Raw genomic sequence first — 17,261 nt, forward strand, 5'->3', positions numbered from 1 at the left:
GCTGAATTCCTTTGAAAGTAAAGACAGTATAAAGGAAAAACGAATTCCTCTTATCTCTCTGCTTTAGCCTTGTGGACTGTGCAGTAAATGTGTATCAGCTTGCAGCCATAGAGAGCGTCATCCTCAGTTGTCCATTTCTGACAGAACTGGAGTAAGTAGTCACATTTCAGTATTTAACATTGGCATGTGCTCTGTAGTACTCAAGGGAAATAAATTAGTAAAAAAAAAAATGTTTGTTCCCATTCAGGTTTTCCCACAACAGCCTCGGTGTAGAGGGAGCTGAGTTTCTCTGTTCTGTTCTTCCCCGGTTGCCCAATCTCACTTCACTCAGGTCAGAACCTTTTCAAATTTGACCAACCTGACTTTTAAAGATCTCCTATAACAACTATTTTCTCTGTCATCCACAATATTGCTTCCAAAGAGAGTGATGTGACTGTGCTCGAGACATTGTCACAGGTCTTCCTGCAGCCTAACACAATTCAGCACTTAAAGTGAGCAACACATTTTAGAACTTGTCCGAAGCATTTTTAGAACATTAATTTTCAATTCCCCTATTGATTCATTCATTTAGCAACACTCTTCCACTGGACATTACAAATACCTACATGGCCAATGCTCCATTCAGGATATCTGGGAAATTAGAGCATTCATAAAAATAATAATGATAATAATATAAAAAAGCAGCTGTGGATTGCATGATTCCAAAACCTTGAAAAGGTGGCCATATCTCAGATTGTCATAACTGCTGTTAGGATTTTATAATGTTCCCAATTTAAGGAGGAATTATAACACTTTCCTCTGTTTCCCTTTGTTCGGTCACCATCAGTACTGCTAATGACTGCTCCACAGCGCTACCTATAGTGCTGTGCAAAAGTAATGAGCCACCCTTTATTTCTTTGTAATATGTTTCCAGCAAACCAGATTTTCTTGTACCTGAACGTTTTTGTAGGAGTGTTTTTTATTCAGCCATTTAACACTGACTCATGGATTGTTCAAACGCAGAAAAGACACTCAAGTTGAACCAGTGCTGTGCCTACACATAAAACTTGGCAAAGAACTATTTTCATTACTAGCAGCCTGGAGCATAATTTGTTCTCATTTAGTTGATAAATGTCAAAGCTAGCACAGTTTCAAAGGCATAAAACAGTATTTTTCACCAATACAGTAGTTCCCAACGAGCTTTTAGTCAGAAACTTGGTATATGTATTTAACAAGTGTAGTGAAGACGTGGAGGAAGAAGTGACAGGCTCATAAAAAACCCAAATATATAAGCCATTCTTGGTGAGCAGTGTTGGTCAAGTTACTTGAAAAAAGTAATCAGTAACTAATTGCTGATTACTTTCCCCAAAAAGTAATCCCGTTACTTTACTGATTACTTATTTTTAAAAGTAATTAATTACTTAGTTACTTAGTTACTTTTTAAAAACACGATTTACAACCTGAAGAGGTGATAAAGCGATAGATCTTTCAGCCCAATTCTACCTTTTCTGCATAATCCATCATACAAAATGTAATCAAATGGAAAAGTCTCTCTTTTTTTAACTTGTTTTATCAGTTTTAATCTTTTAACTTTATGCATCAAGCAAAAATGTAATTATATGCAACATTCTCTGACTTGAATAAATTAGTTTAACATTTAAACCTATTTTCTGCACATTCCAGCACATAAAATAAAATAGTTTTTGTGTTTACACTCACTCTTTCAAATAGATGCAAGTAAAACACAGCAGAAAATAAATAAAGTCAAAGACTCAGCGGTCCTGTTGCTCTATTTTCACCTGTAAAGCAGGACTGCGGTAGGCGGAGGTTTGCCCTGGTGCAGGTGTGTCGTGGTCAGTTGAAGAATCCGCGAGTTTCTCTGTGAGTTTCCCATTACGTCGTAGCGCACTCGGTGCTTGCTTGGAAGTTTAGGGGGGTTTTTTCGCTGTAAAAATAAGTTTTCTTCCCACGCACGATGGACGCTAATGTTTTTGTCACTTTTTATGGAATCAAACTCAAAGTAAGGTCAGTACTTCCACGCTTTAAATGCTGCACGCTCATACTCTCTCCCACAATCGATATGTGATCCATTGTTGATCTGCACACAGCTGTTTTCACAAAGGTCGCACTCGCTTACGTCACTGTCATGAGACATTCTCGCAAAAAATCACGGTTTTAGTAACGCAGTAATGCAGCGTTCCTATGGGAAAGTAACGGTAATCTAATTACCGTTTTTGCAATAGTAATCCCTTACTTTACTCGTTACTTGAAAAAAGTAATCAGATTACAGTAACGCGTTACAAGTAACGCGTTACTGCCCATCTCTGTTGGTGAGGCCCAGAATAAAGGCCCAGTATGATAAATAAACACCTTTCCCTTCACACCCCCTGGTGAACTGTTTTCATGATCTTCTGTGGACAGGTGGATCCAATGTAGAGGCTCACTGCTCAAAGTAATGTAAAGTAATTAAAAGTGATGCAGTAAATTACTTAATTTCTCACCAAAGGAAGGATTTGTTACAATATTCGTTACATTACTTTCATGTTACTCTGTATAATGATCTAAATGCATTGTCACCAGTGTTGGGCAAGTTACTTTGAAAAAGTAATTAATTATAGTTACTAGTTACTTCTTCAAAAAAGTTAGTAACTAAGTTACAAGATTCTAAAAGTAATTAACTACTTGAAAAGTAACTATTGCGTTACTTTAAAAAAAATGTTTATCCCTCTGGGGTCCAGGGTAGAATTGGCCATTTTAACTACCTTTGATGTTTCCTCCATATTTCACCTTTAAAAACTATTTACTTTGCCTTGTTTGGTATCATCCTTTTCAGCACAACCTCACGTGTCTGAATTTACAGTTATGTTTTCATTTTGACATACTGTGTTAACACAATTGAGCTAAAATCAAACAAAAAACATCAAATCAGAGTAGAAAAAGTGATATTTTTTACTGTAACAACCACAAACATGTTTAATGAAACATATTTCATAACTTTAAATGCAAAAATAAATTGTCAATCTTAAAATCCTATCCTAAAGTTTTGCAAACAACAAAGTTATTTGCAGCCATTTACATTTTACCCTTTTTTTAATAACCATTTCAAACTATTTACAGAACAATCAGCTGTTCTGCATTCAATAAGATGTCACACAAATTATTTGTGCCACTCCAAATATTTCTGTCCACTATGAAGGAGAACATCACAGCCTGATACCTGCAGGTCTGACAGCAGCAGGTGTATCACTCCTCCTGTTTTCATTCAGCAGTCACCTCATTGTTCTGACACACAACACAAAACTATCCACACCACTACACTAACTACACAAGACAACACATGAACTACACGCTCCAAACATGCTAAACGTCGCAAATTTCTCACATCTCAAAACTCGCTCTCTCTCTTTTTCTGCTGTCTCTCTCTCTCTCTCTCCCTCTCGCCGTCACTCCTAAAACTTCCCCCTCTTCCTAAACAACCACATGTCATGTTGCCATATCATTTTTTGATCGGTCAACATGGTACATTTTTCCACCAACACGAGCAGGCTGTTTTTTGTTTTAATTTTTTTGCTCATAAGCAGAGAGTGCTCGCTGCGCTGTCCTTAGACAGTAAACGTGACGAAACTATTGAGGAAAAAACAGGCGTATATATTGTTTATCATGACTCTGGTTTTACGTGGCCTATTGACACAATTTAAAAACTGGTATATATCACCTTGTTGCTTTGTCATCTTTAAGTGGTCATGTGATTGGCTTACCACGACTACTTTATTCTTCCTCAGTCAAACAGCAGCACTCATGCGATTGTTTTGCCCCCTTAGCTCCAGGTGTTGTGCCAAAAAGTGATCGTCTACCAGCTGATTGTAGCACAAACACAAGAAAAATAAAGGCTTGTTAGATGTTTTTTGTTTTTTTCCTTTTTGTCTGTCTGGCCTATTGAGCCTTTGTAATGCAAGTAGCAACATAAGTAAATGTAATGTAATACTAAATTTAGTAATATAGTAGTAATATATTACTGAAAAATGTAATGTGATTACAGTAAGAGTTACTTCAGAATGTGTTACACCGAGCACTGGGGGGCTCTAACCATCCTCTGTTTCTTCCAGTCTGTCGGGTCATCAGATTAGTGAGACGGCAGCTCAGAATATGACCAGGTTTCTGCCCTGTCTACGATCACTTAAGTAAGCATTTATGATATATAAGATGAGTGTGGATGTACATGACTGTGTGAAAAATAATGTCTAGAATATGAACTTATATTTAGGCTGCTGTAAAATGTTACACACAGTGAATAAACATTTGTTCACAATGGAACTTTTCTGCTGTAGTCTTTCCCACTGTGTTTTGCCTGGAGGACTGCAGCTCATTGAAGCACTGGGACAGTGTGTTATTCTTGAAGACCTTTGGTAAGGCATGCACACACACACAGATACAACAATACAGCTGTTTTTTCTGTTGGATAAAATAAAGAAGCTGTTAAAAAATGTCAGTTTTTTTCTGTGTTTTCTGTGCACCCTAAGTTTGGATTCTGTGGCACTGAATGAGGAGAGCAGGATGTGTCTGGCACGAGCTCTAAAACATATCAACTCTATTCGCCGTCTCAGGTAAGAAACACTCTCTGTTTCTTTGCAGTAGTCAGAATCCAAGAGCTAAAGTAAATCTTGGTTTGTTCTTTACCACATAGTCTTCAGGATTTATTGAACAGAGATCAAAACTCTTCCAGGCAGACATCTTTGCTGTTTTCACCACAGTGCACTTCACTCTGCATTTACACTATAATGCACATGATGCTTTTTGTTGGCCAATGTTGGTGCTGTTTGTCATACCAGCATGTCATCAGGCTCTTATGAACCTCGTAATTAATTAGTAGGATCTGATCCTACTAATCCCCCCACCGCAGGGACAAATTTGTCCCTTATCGTTCCCAGTTCTCTCATAGCGCTAAGCTGTAAAATGTAGCTGGCAAGGTGCCTGGTCAGCATATGTCAAAGCCTTTTATGCATTTCTAACATACAGATCATATTCCCATGGCTATAAATCCTCATCAAAATACACATCTACCTAACATAACTAATACATTTTGTGTGTGTGTACCAGGCTGAATGAGATTGTCACAGCAATGGACAATCTCAGCGTTCTGGATCTCCTGGCTGCCACGAAGGGACACGCACATTTAGAGCAGATAGAGTGAGTCTTTCATTCATACCTAGCGCTCACTGGACATTACCATTCACCTTCTGTCAGTCTGTCATTAAAAAAAGAAGAAGCTTGGCTTTGAGAATGTTGGATTTGCTCTTTCTCAGGTTGGGGGGCTGGAGGATGGCTTGCAGAGGAATAGAAGAGCTGAACAGGCTCATTCCGAACTGGAAAGAGCTCAGGAAGATAAAGTATGTACACAGGGGGTGGAAAACATAGAAAGTTTGTATTTTACTGATCTCCAAAACCCTTTAGCTGCATTTCCAACATGTTTTCTCCAGGATATGTTCACCTTCACCCCAAGAGAAATAGTAATATTTTTATTAATGCTTTAAAATACTTTGTTTATGTCACATGACCAATCTTCTGTAGATTATACTCATGCCGAGTTCCATTTATCCTGTCATATACAACATGAGTGTGAAGTAGTTTCTTTGCCTTTTTTGTAAACAATCCAATAATAAAAATATTAGTACATGCTGGGCCATAAATCAGAACCACAGGTTGAGACGTGCAAGTCATTCAGAATGTTACAGCAATTTTATCGTTCCTTTATGGGGACCAACTGTTTGCACTATGCAGCAGGTTCGTCCTTCCAAGTGTGTTTGACTGACAGCCACAAAATGTCTACAGGCTCAAGATGTTTTTCATATTACCGTCCCTTATGCTTTTATGCTTATTTTTTTTAAAGAGAATGGTCTTTTTATGCTTATACTTCATATTTACATATCCAGCTCCGGTTTGAACCCCTGAAGTACTCATTTAAATGTGCACAAGTTAAACTCTTTGGCTTGAATGAAAGCTTCCCAAAATTTGATGAAGAAATTTGCAACTTTGTTGCCTCCACTGGGCTCACTGTCTCTACTTCCTTCCACTTTTATTTGTAGATCCCAATGAATAATTGTTGTGGCAGGCAGTAAACCTATACACATCAAGTAAACTGAAGGAATTCTGAATCTGAGGTTGCATAGCCAGAAACAATGACCCAGATTAAATTCAATCCAAAGTTCTTCCAGTAACTAATGCAATCTATGCCATAAGGACAAAAGTACTGGGCCAAATCTCGTAATCTTTGAATTCAGGTGTTTTCAGTCCATTTGCCACACATCAAATCAATCAATCAAATCAAGCACCCAACCATGCAGTATGTCTTTGCAAACAGTTGTGAAAGAACAAGTCAAGTCAGCTTGTGAAATTTCTTTGGTCCTAAATATTCCGTGATCAGTTGTAAATGATATTATTGCAAAGTTGAAGCGTTTAAGTAGTTTATGGCACAGTTTCAAAAGGGTTTCCAGTTACCTATAGAGAAGATTTAATTGAGCTATATCAATCCACTGTAATGTGTAGGGTGTCTATTATCCATATAATTTAAAAGTAAAGTTTGAGTTAGGTTTGGCGCCATCAAGTGGAATAATCAAAAAAACAAACTATTGACAGAACACTTTACATGGTCCATTAACAGTTATTAAAAATGAGTAAATTTGCTTTTCTTGCTGTGTGTGTTTATCCTCCAGGCTGTCAAAGAACCTTATCAGTGACCAATCAGGAGAGAAGCTGCTTGAGGCTTTGAAAGCCTGCAGCCACCTGGAGGAGCTCTGGTGAGAATGCGTTTCATTCCTGTAAATGTGCTTTTGGCATTTGATTGCAACACTGTGCAAGAGTTTGCATGTGCATGCATTTGGCTAAAGAAGTGCACAAAATAAGCCCTCAAAACTTTTGAGTGAACATTTTAATCTTCAAAATAGTTTATTTTCCTTGGAAAAGCTGAGTTTTATATATTTGGCTATATCATTAATTGGCATTTAACTCAAGCAACTCAAAGATTGTTTTAAAATGTACATATTTATATGTCTTTTTGTGCACTCTTCCAGTCTGTCCGATAACAAACTGGGAATCCTCACTGCTGCCAGGATGGCCCTCATTTTCCCATCACTGACACACCTCAGTGTGTTAGAGTAAGTCTCACACAGTGTTACATGTTCTTATTGATATGTGTTTCTCCCCTCACTTATTCAGCCTTTTTGTTCTTCTGTATTTCTGTGTCATTTATAGCATTTCGCTCAACCACATTGACCATGAAGGCTCCAATAGCCTTTCCAAAGCCATAATGTGCATGAAGAACCTCAAAAAGATTAAGTAAGACTCATTTGCTTTGATTATTTTCAGAATCACAGCTCACACAGATGACTACACTTACTGATTGTTTTTTGTCTTTTGCACAATAATTCAGCCTGACCTCTGTTGGGACTTCAGAGCTGCGTCCTGTTGTAGCCAGTCTGGCTCACTGTCCCCTCATACAGGAAGTTGGGTAAGATAAAGCAAAGTGATCAAACATTTAATAATCTGGTGCTGTTCTGTGTTCTACTCATGGACATGTCAGTTCTATAAGAGTTGGCACACACTGTATGTAATGATTTGTCAATCTTGTAAACTCATGTTTTATTCACAATAGAAAACACATCAAAGGTTTTAACTGAAATGTAGCATTTAAGAAAAATATTAGCTCCTTTTAAAGTTACTATGATCACATATGGCTTCTTCTTTACATGCACTAACTTGCACTTGTAGATGAATCACAAACAGTGATTTCTGGAAGTATTCCTGAGGGAGTTCTGTGAGAGAAGCATGCCTGTTTTTAATGCATTTCCATCCGAGGGAACAAAGATCACAGGCATCCAATACTGATGTTTGACCTTGTCCCTTGCACACAGGGATTTCTCCAAATCTACTCAATCTTTCTGATGATGTCATGCACTGTATGAGAAGATATTCAGGGTTTTTTTTATTGCAGATTGTTCAGCCTCTGTCCATCACTGCTTCTTTTTATACCCCACTATGTGACCAACCCATTGCATTTTAACCTAATTATTTGCTAAATGGTCTCCACATGTTTCTTTATAATGCCACTTTCTTTTCCACCCTTTTGTTGCCCTTGTCCCAGCTGAGACACTGTGAACCCATCAAATACAAAATGAGTAAATATTTTTCTCAGTTTAAACACTGGATGTTTTCTATTGCCGCTTATGAACAGAATATGGATTGAACTCTGCAGATTATTTCATTCTGTTTTTGCCTAAATTTTACACAGCACCACACGTTTTAAGGAATTGATTATTTAATTATTTAAGGTATTGTTGTACATAACACTCTAGTTTTTAATTAAAAGTAATTTATGATATTCGCATCTTAGGATAACATTTTTGCGTGATGCTTCAGCTTCTGTTCATCAAACCTCTCTCTCTCTATGTCTTGGTGTCTGTCTAGTCTGGGTTGGAATAACTGTCGTGATGAAGTGGCACTGGAAGTGGCCAGGGTTTTGCCTTTCTGTCATACGCTGACTCAGATAGAGTGAGTAAAACACACACATAAAGACCCGCAACTGCAAGAGTTTTGCTTTTTTCATTCCACTTTTCATTTAGGCTTTCTTATATTTATAAAACCAATAAGGAAAACAACTCTTGTCTCAGTACATGAGAGATTAAGTGTTTATTTCTCACAGTCTCGAGTGCAACAGCTTGAGTGTTTCTGGAGCGGAGGCCCTGCTTAAGGCCTTAAGGTTCTGCCCTGCTCTGCAACTCATCAGGTAAACTTCCTGCACTGCTAGACCTGCATTATCCAAGGAAACCTTATTAATTTCTAATGTTGTGGTAATGTTCTGGCCTTTATAAGTTATTGAACTTGGTTTCAGACTCTGGAAGAACAAAATCTCTGACGGTGATGTCCATAGGCTCGGTCTAAGGGACAGAAGGATGAATTTCTCTTCCACCTGATATGATCTGCACTGCTTGACAGTTGAGAAGCACAATTCCAGTTCATCAGCACCAGTGCAGACGAACAGTCCAGTACTTTTTCTGCCAACACTGACTTAAAAATCTGTGAGAATTTTTTTTTTTTTTTTTTTTGCTTGAAGTGTTTTGGGTGGTTTTTTTCTAAGTGCTGCTCTATTGAAACACGGCTGTACAGTTGAAATAAGTTTGTTAGAACAAGAAGAAATAATGTATTTTTGAAACTATTTAAATCCCTGACTTTGCACTGATTGGCCTTTGGTTTCACAAAGCAGGAGACGGGTGGAAGCCACTGAAACCTTTTTTTCAAAAGCTGCTGTCAGATTAACAGGGGAGCACACAAAGAGGTTTATGGACACAAATTGGGAGAGGTGGCACGCTCAGCTGATCAGTAGAACACCACACTAGATTTTGAACAAAAAGTGTTTTCTTCAAAGCCACTGAAATAACACACTTACTTTTGTAATCAGTCGTAATAATCAGCAGTAGAATTAGTTTTTTTTACGGTAGAGGGTATACTGTCATCACCTTCCCAGGCAGGCGAGTAGGTGGGCGAGGACACCCAAGTGAGTGATGCTGAGAGACTGGCCAGCTGCTTCCTGTTTTATCATTGAATTCCTGGGAGAAAGTAAAAACACACACATAAACAAAGCAGGTCCCGCCTGTTCACTTTTAACTAATGTATCACACTCATGACTAAATTCTTCCCTACTGAATTGAACAGATAATATTTTACTGTTATAACGGGACTACAGTATTTCCCATATGACATGATCATTTCAAACTTGTTACAATAAAATTAGAAAAAATCACAAAGTACATTAAAGATGGCTTTTTAAAAAAAGATTACACTAACTTATGTATGCACTTAAAAAAGTGTGAAATCACTAAACCTGTGTTGAGCCCCGCCTTTCAGTAGCACACCACTGAGCTCCCAAACTGCTGTGAAAATAAAGGCCACACTGTGTTATTTTCCTGTGAGGAAATGATGAATATATCTTTGCAGACTCTGATACGAGGAGTCAATTTGCATTGTGGAATGTTTACAATAATTAGAGGCCACATTACTGAAAACACAAGAAATCACAAAGTCACAGTAAAAGAAGAGTTACCTGCTCCTATGGTGACTCTAGGTCGTGGTCTCTATCCAATGTGCGTATTTATTTCTGCTGTTTATCATAGGAGGACACAAGAAATTGTATGTATTTATTGAGCTGTGATTGAATCAGGGTTAAAATTTTTAAAAAGAAACATTTTTATAGGAATGTATTTGCTTTGTGACCAAAAGAAGATACTGTAATTTTTGCAGGTCGCACCAGTTGTATTTCTGACTTTCTAAAGTCATGTTGATGCTTTGATTTCTGAATGTAATGCACCTTATTCCTTTCTCTTTTCCTGTGTGTAATTGTCCGTTTTTTTGTTTTGTTTTGTTTATTTTTCCTTTGATTTTTGGAGCAACACTGGCTCTTACTGAAAGGATTTAAAATTGCTTATTTGTTAAATATAGTTTTTGAAAGGTTTGTGTGCAGGTTGTGCTTGACAGAAAAATTGCAGATACTTTTGATATTCCCTGACTATGAGTTGCATTAAGATGTGACCTGCTAATTAGAAAACTTTAAATTGAGTTTCTATTTTTTGTTATGTCAGCGGTTTTATAAAGTATGATGTTAAATTTAAACAGGTCAACAAGACACAAACTCAGCAAAATCTGCTCTAGCAATACATGCCAGTTAAATAAAGTCTAATACAAAAATATGCACCTCAACTATAATATACAACTTAAAAAAATTCTGGTTTGTTCTCAATGTCAACAATTAAAAGTTGATACCTGATTGCTTTATGCTTTGTCTTTACATCGTTTTGGTGTAGATTAGGTCATCTTACGTCCTGCTCATTGTGGAAAGCACAATTTATACCTCTCCTGTTTCCTTGTCAGCGGCACCAGCAGCTGCGTTCGCAGCTGTGGACGTCAGTGAAATGTTATCATTTATGTTCGCTTTCCGCCCTCTTGTGGTTAACAGTGGTACTGCAGAATGGGCTGCATGAGGATTACCAAAACTTGGGTCCTTTTACTTCAGGTGTTTGTGTGTGGATTGAAGCACTCGTGAGTCCTTAAAAAGTTAGACACAAATCATTGTAAACATTTATGAAGGTTAGTTTACGCTTGTGGATCATATCGTACGCATTTGCAACCCTTTGGAGGCAAATTTCTCTCCGTAGAAGATGGATTTGCTTTGCTTGCTATTCTTGCACAATGTTCATATGAAATTATCAGAAAAATGTTGTGTATACCCCAGGATCAACGAGACTCTGAAACTGTGGGCGTGCTTACACGCAGCACATAAAAACATGCAAATGTGACTAAAGATGTCAAGTTTTACAAGGGTAATTTACATTTTATTGAAATTCAACTAAATAACAATGGAAACTAAAATAAGACTGAATACATAACACATAAAATACTGCGCATGCAGATGTACATGCTTTGGCTTTGCTGCGTTTAGCAGAAGCAAAAAATACTTTCAAAATAATGCTTTAAAGTGCTGATTCTTTCGTGCTTTTGAGTACTGTAAATAGCCTTATTTTACATCTAATGTGGCTGTAGTGTTAAAAGAAAGTTAACAAACTTGGGGCCTGGTGTCTGTACTATTCACAAGGAAGAAGATTAAATTCATGTTTTAGAGATAAACTAAGTACTTAGTAAATAAAAAAAAAATCAAAATAATAAATGTTTTAAATGTGGAATAAATGCATTCCCCGTATTAACTAGGGTATAAAAATATGCATCTTTTCCCTGTTCTGTAATTTTATGGAAAACATAGACACTGATCGCTCATGAATGACTAACCGGAAGTAGTTTTTTCTGCTTGACTCTTCCGCTTTTGTTTTGGGAGTGGGTTTGTCGTACTTCCGCTGTGAGGCCACCACTGTTGGCTTTATTAAACTCCGTCCTTCAGTGGCCGGGCGCAGAGAGCACAGTCCAGGCTACGAGGATGGTTTGTGTTCACACACTGTTGCGCCTTCCAGGATACTCCGGTTAAAAAAAAAAATTAATAATAAAAAAAATGTTAACCTCAGCTTTCACTCCTTTATAGGAAAATTGGCTGTGCTTTTCCTCTCTCTTTACTGTGCGCAGCACTTAAAGATTTTTTTAAGTGAAAAGCGGCGGAGAAGTTGTTCGTCATTTACCGAGGTGAGTCGGTTTCACATTTTCCTGTTGGGTTTACATTAGAAGAAGAGATCTGACAGCAGCTCCCGAGTCAAAGGGGAACCGGGGAGCTTCTAAGACGCAAAAATAACCCTTGCAGCCAAAATGTACAGTCGGTGTGCTTCTCTTGGAGGTTAATTACGGAAGGATGTGGGGAAGATGTCATGTTTTGACGAGCACCTTTCATGTAGGACCAAAAAAATATCACAGGAAATATGGTACAGAATAGACAGGTGTTGTGTTTGTGTGTGTGAAAGAGAGTTTTAATGGTCAAGTTGGCACATCTCTCTCCTTCATTCAGATCTGGAGTCTACTCTTCACTGATGTTGGCCACTTTGGCACCAATATGGCTCACCGGTCTTGTAATTACACTTAAAGCGTGCTGATCCTTCCGCTAGTATTAACAAGTTGGCATCTGCTTCCATGCTTTTTCCGCCTCAGTCAGTCACTTTAAGCTGCCTGCCCATCCTGCAGGTGTGAGCAGGTGTGAAGCTTTTTGGCACGGTCAGTACAGTCAGAGGCCTGCACCTGGACCTGGATTTTGTTTGTGTTTTCTTTCTACAGTGCACTCATACACAAAGTGCATCATGTAGCCAAAAATGATGCAATAGCAGCTCTAGGTCTTTTAGAGCCACAGTACAAGAAACATGCAGTTTTGTGAGGTTCAGTTGCTTTTAGAAAACATTCATCCTGCTCACCCCCCCCCCCCCCCTCCCCCCATGTCTCAAATATTGCGGACCTATCCTGAATCCAGTTAAAGTGCAGCACAGTTCACTTGAGCAATATACTGCACACCTTTTAAAGCTGCTCTGGTGCATTGTAGCATACTTCATGAAGCCATGTTTTCTTTGATAATGCTATTTGGCAATCTGTGATGTCTTTTTATTCTTAATCATTCAGACTTCTATATAAGGGATAGAGCAGGTGTCAGCTTAAAGCTGGATTTATCCCACTCTCTGCTCCTTCTCTCACTGGAGTTGTTAATAGCATCTATAAATACAGGAGACTGCCACTGAGACCATAAACAAGGAGCGAGTGAGTAAAAGTAGTTGAGCCAGTCAAAACACGCTTTTCTCCACCTATGAATGATAAAGCGAGTGAATGAAAATGTTGCACTGGTATTTTCAGTGCATCACCACTACCAGTTTGACATCACAGTGGAGCTGAGCGGGAGGAGCACGCTGCTTATGACACATTAGTATCTTAGCAACAGACAGCATCCTTTTAGCATGCCGCTGTGAGAACAAAACCACTGATCTGGACACGGGTGCGGTGCTGTTTGTATTGTCCTTAAAGCCACCTGGGAATTATTTCAAATGCAATACCACTGAGAATATATTCACAACATTTTTTACTAAAATCAGCAATTGTTTCAAGATGTGTGTGTGTGTGTGTGTGTGTGTGTGTGTGTGTGTGTGTGTGTGTGTATTCCCTCTTTCTGTTTTTTCCGTTCCTAGCCTGAGGCTTCTTTAGTTTAGAGGTAATGGCTTTGATCTGGGCTCAGGGCAGCGTGTGTGTGTGTGTGTGTGTCTTTGCAGTGCTTAATCCTGGGTATCATTGGGTTTATCACAGGGTAACTATGACTCTCATAATGCCCCCAGTGGATTTTTTTTTACACCAGTGTTGTTTTATTTGTACTCATTGGGTATTTTTAGCCAAACAGAACCATTTGTGTGATTAAGCCGAATTCTCAAGGTGATCTGATGTAATGGGGATTTACTAATTCTGTTATCTGGGTAAACTTCCACTCATTTCGTTAGATATCACATATGTCAAACAACTTAAAAAAAAAACAAAAACTGTGACATTAAAATGTTACTTCCATTCGACAAATGTCAAACACTGATTTCTGTAATTGTGCTCTCTGCGTGGCAACAGATACAGACACCCAGGGTGTTGGGAGCATCTCGTGTTCTCTCCTCAGCGGTGTCTCCAGTAATTTAGGATTTGGTTGGATACAGCGTAAGATGAGCACATGCTTGTCTGTTAGAGTTACGTCAAGGAAACTGCGGTTTATCCTGGACACCAGCCATCTGTGTGTATGTAACAGCAACCTACAGTTTTACATTTACATTACATGAGAGTAGCACATTTATTTACTCACTCTTCGTGGTACTGGCAGACACTTTTGAGCTGATGGTGACCATAGGTTATGAATAATATTGATATTGGCTGTTTATCTTTTTTTCATGACAGCCTAACAGGAAAATCTCTGCACATCTGTTTCTGTCATTTTAAGCCTCGGTAATGTTTCAGCCAGTTTCTGTACCTGCACTCTGTTTTAGTTTGGTCTAATTAATTGTCCATTTACTGAGCAGCCATTTTGGCTCAGGGTAAACACAGGTGTAATTAATAACTCTAATTATGGCTCTGTTCCATTTGGATGAGGTGCTGGCATTGTGTATGCTCACTGACAAGAATGGCATCAACATGCTAAATAGAACAGGACCATAACTTAGTTTTATCAGATATACCTGTGTTCACCGGTGTTAAGCTCATAAACACATGTTTTATTCACAGTTGCATGTAGAAAACATCAAATGTTTAAACTGAGAAAATGTGTCATTTTAAGATGACTTTGAATTGGATGACAGCAACACATTTAAAAAAAACAAAAGGCCGTTAAAGTAAGTGGCACTAAAAAGAAACAGCAGGAGGAACATTTTGTGACTAATTGGGTTAAGTGGCAACAGGTCAGTAAGATGATGGGGTATAAAAAGAACAAGTAACGATGGGACAAGGTTCAACAATCTGCAAAAAACTATCTTCACAAATTGTGGAACAATTTTCAGCATTTTTCAGAATCAATATAAAACTACAAAGACTTTGAATATCTCCTCACCTACAGTACATAATATCATCAAAAGAGAATCTAGAGAAATCTCTGTGCACAAGTCTGGAAAACATTATTTAATGCCTGTAATCCTCTGGTACTGCATTTACAGTGGGGCAAAAAAGTATTTAGTCAGCCACCGATTGTGCAAGTTCCCCCACTTAAAATGATGACAGAGGTCAGTAATTTGCACCAGAGGTACACTTCAACTGTGAGAGACAGAATGTGAAAAAAAAATCCATGAATCCACATGGTAGGATTTGTAAAGAATTTATTCGTAAATTAGGGTGGAAAATAAGTATTTGGTCACCTCAAACAAGGAAAATCTCTGGCTCTCACAGACCTGTAACGTCTTCTGTAAGAAGCTTTTCTGTCCCCCACTCGTTACCTGTATGAATGGCACCTGTTTGAACTCATCATCTGTATAAAAGACACCTGTCCACAGCCTCAAACAGTCAGACTCCAAACTCCGCCATGGCCAAGACCAAAGAGCTTTCGAAGGACACCAGGAAAAGTATTGTAGACCTGCACCAGACTGGGAAGAGTGAATCTATAATAGGCAAGCAGCTTGGTGTGAAAAAAATCAACTGTGGGAGCAATCATCAGAAAATGGAAGACATACAAGACCACTGATAATCTCCCTCGATCTGGGGCTCCACGCAAGATCTCATCCCGTGGGGTCAAAATGATCATGAGAACGGTGAGCAAAGATCCCAGAACCACACGGGGGGACCTGGTGAATGACCCGCAGAGAGCTGGGACCAAAGTAACAAAGGTCACCATCAGTAACACACTACAACGGCAGGGAATCAAATCCCGCAGTGCCAGACGTGTTCCGCTGCTGAAGCCAGTGCATGTCCAGGCCCGTCTGAAGTTTGCCAGAGAGCACATGGATGATACAGCAGAGGATTGGGAGAATGTCATGTGGTCAGATGAAACCAAAGTAGAACTTTTTGGTATAAACTCAACTCGTCGTGTTTGGAGGAAGAAGAATACTGAGTTGCATCCCAAGAACACCATACCTACTGTGAAGCATGGGGGTGGAAACATCATGCTATGGGGCTGTTTTTCTGCCAAGGGGACAGGACGACTGATCCGTGTTAAGGACAGAATGAATGGGGCCATGTATCGTGAGATTTTGAGCCAAAACCTCCTTCCATCAGTGAGAACTTTGAAGATGAAATGAGGCTGGGTCTTCCAACATGACAATGATCCAAAACACACCGCCCGGGCAACAAAGGAGTGGCTCCGTAAGAAGCATTTGAAAGTCCTGGAGTGGCCTAGCCAGTCTCCAGACCTCAACCCCATAGAAAATCTGTGGCGGGAGTTGAAAGTCCGTGTTGCTCGGCGACAGCCCCAAAACATCACTGCTCTCGAGAAGATCTGCATGGAGGAATGGGCCAAAATACCAGCTACTGTGTGTGCAAACCTGGTAAAGACCTATAGTAAACGTTTGACCTCTGTTATTGCCAACAAAGGTTATGTTACAAAGTATTGAGTTGTATTTTTGTTATTGACCAAATACTTATTTTCCACCCTAATTTACGAATAAATTCTTTACAAATCCTACCATGTGAATTCATGGATTTTTTTTTCACATTCTGTCTCTCACAGTTGAAGTGTACCTCTGGTGCAAATTACTGACCTCTGTCATCATTTTAAGTGGGGGAACTTGCACAATCGGTGGCTGACTAAATACTTTTTTGCCCCACTGTAAAGTGGGCACCATTCTGTCATGGAAATCATCTAAAGGGCTCGGGAACACTTCCAGGAATCGCTGCCTGTTAACACAGAAATTCTGTTTGGAAAACATGGACCAAAGAGGAGAGGGATCATCAAGCTTGCACCTTGGACCAACTCGAGTCAAAAGCCTGTATCTTGTATGTTAGGGTGGTGCATTAGTGCCTATGGAGTTAGCAATGTGCCCATGCTGAAAGATGTATACAGGTTTTAGATCAACATATGGCTGCATCCAGTCGACCCCTTTTTCAGGCAAGGCCTTGCATATTTCAGCAAGATAAAGCCCAACCACAGCTACTCCAACAGCACAGTATAAGAGCTCGGGTGTTAAACTGACCTGCCTACAGTCCAGACCATTTAGCTGTTGGAAAAATTTAGTGCAAAGAAAACATACAACAGAGATCCAGTGCTGCTGAGCAGCTAGAATCCTATATCAAACAAAAATGGGATGGCTTGCCTCTCCCAAAAGTCCAGCAGCAGGTCTCCTCAGTTCCCAGACATTTATACACTGTTGTGTTGC

General features: G+C 39.0%; 2 protein-coding genes across 5 annotated transcripts in view; both read left to right on the plus strand.

Moving 5' to 3' along the window:
• The window catches only part of nlrc5 (NLR family, CARD domain containing 5), a 38,438-nt gene extending 27,646 nt beyond the window's left edge, over positions 1-10,792 (plus strand). For all 4 annotated transcript variants that reach the window (XM_085280530.1, XM_085280531.1, XM_085280532.1 and 1 more), the window contains 14 exons: positions 68-151; positions 248-331; positions 4,086-4,160; positions 4,308-4,385; positions 4,500-4,583; positions 5,077-5,166; positions 5,283-5,366; positions 6,690-6,773; positions 7,047-7,130; positions 7,228-7,311; positions 7,406-7,483; positions 8,440-8,523; positions 8,675-8,758; positions 8,864-10,792. In XM_085280530.1, the coding sequence (XP_085136656.1) occupies positions 68-151; positions 248-331; positions 4,086-4,160; positions 4,308-4,385; positions 4,500-4,583; positions 5,077-5,166; positions 5,283-5,366; positions 6,690-6,773; positions 7,047-7,130; positions 7,228-7,311; positions 7,406-7,483; positions 8,440-8,523; positions 8,675-8,758; positions 8,864-8,945 (1,159 nt within the window). In that variant the 3' untranslated portion in view covers positions 8,946-10,792. The remainder of the gene's footprint in view (positions 1-67; positions 152-247; positions 332-4,085; positions 4,161-4,307; positions 4,386-4,499; positions 4,584-5,076; positions 5,167-5,282; positions 5,367-6,689; positions 6,774-7,046; positions 7,131-7,227; positions 7,312-7,405; positions 7,484-8,439; positions 8,524-8,674; positions 8,759-8,863) is intronic.
• Positions 10,793-11,866: 1,074 nt separating this feature from the next.
• cpne2 (copine II) overlaps positions 11,867-17,261 on the plus strand; it is a 53,397-nt gene continuing 48,002 nt past the window's right edge. The window contains exon 1 of the mRNA XM_085280534.1: positions 11,867-12,153. The gene's annotated coding sequence lies outside the window, so the exon portion shown is untranslated. The remainder of the gene's footprint in view (positions 12,154-17,261) is intronic.

This window comes from Mchenga conophoros, linkage group LG7 (assembly GCF_057382185.1).
Source record: "Mchenga conophoros isolate Kocher_MC1m ecotype Shallow Benthic linkage group LG7, M_conophoros_male_GT1.1, whole genome shotgun sequence".
Taxonomy (NCBI): domain Eukaryota; kingdom Metazoa; phylum Chordata; class Actinopteri; order Cichliformes; family Cichlidae; genus Mchenga; species Mchenga conophoros.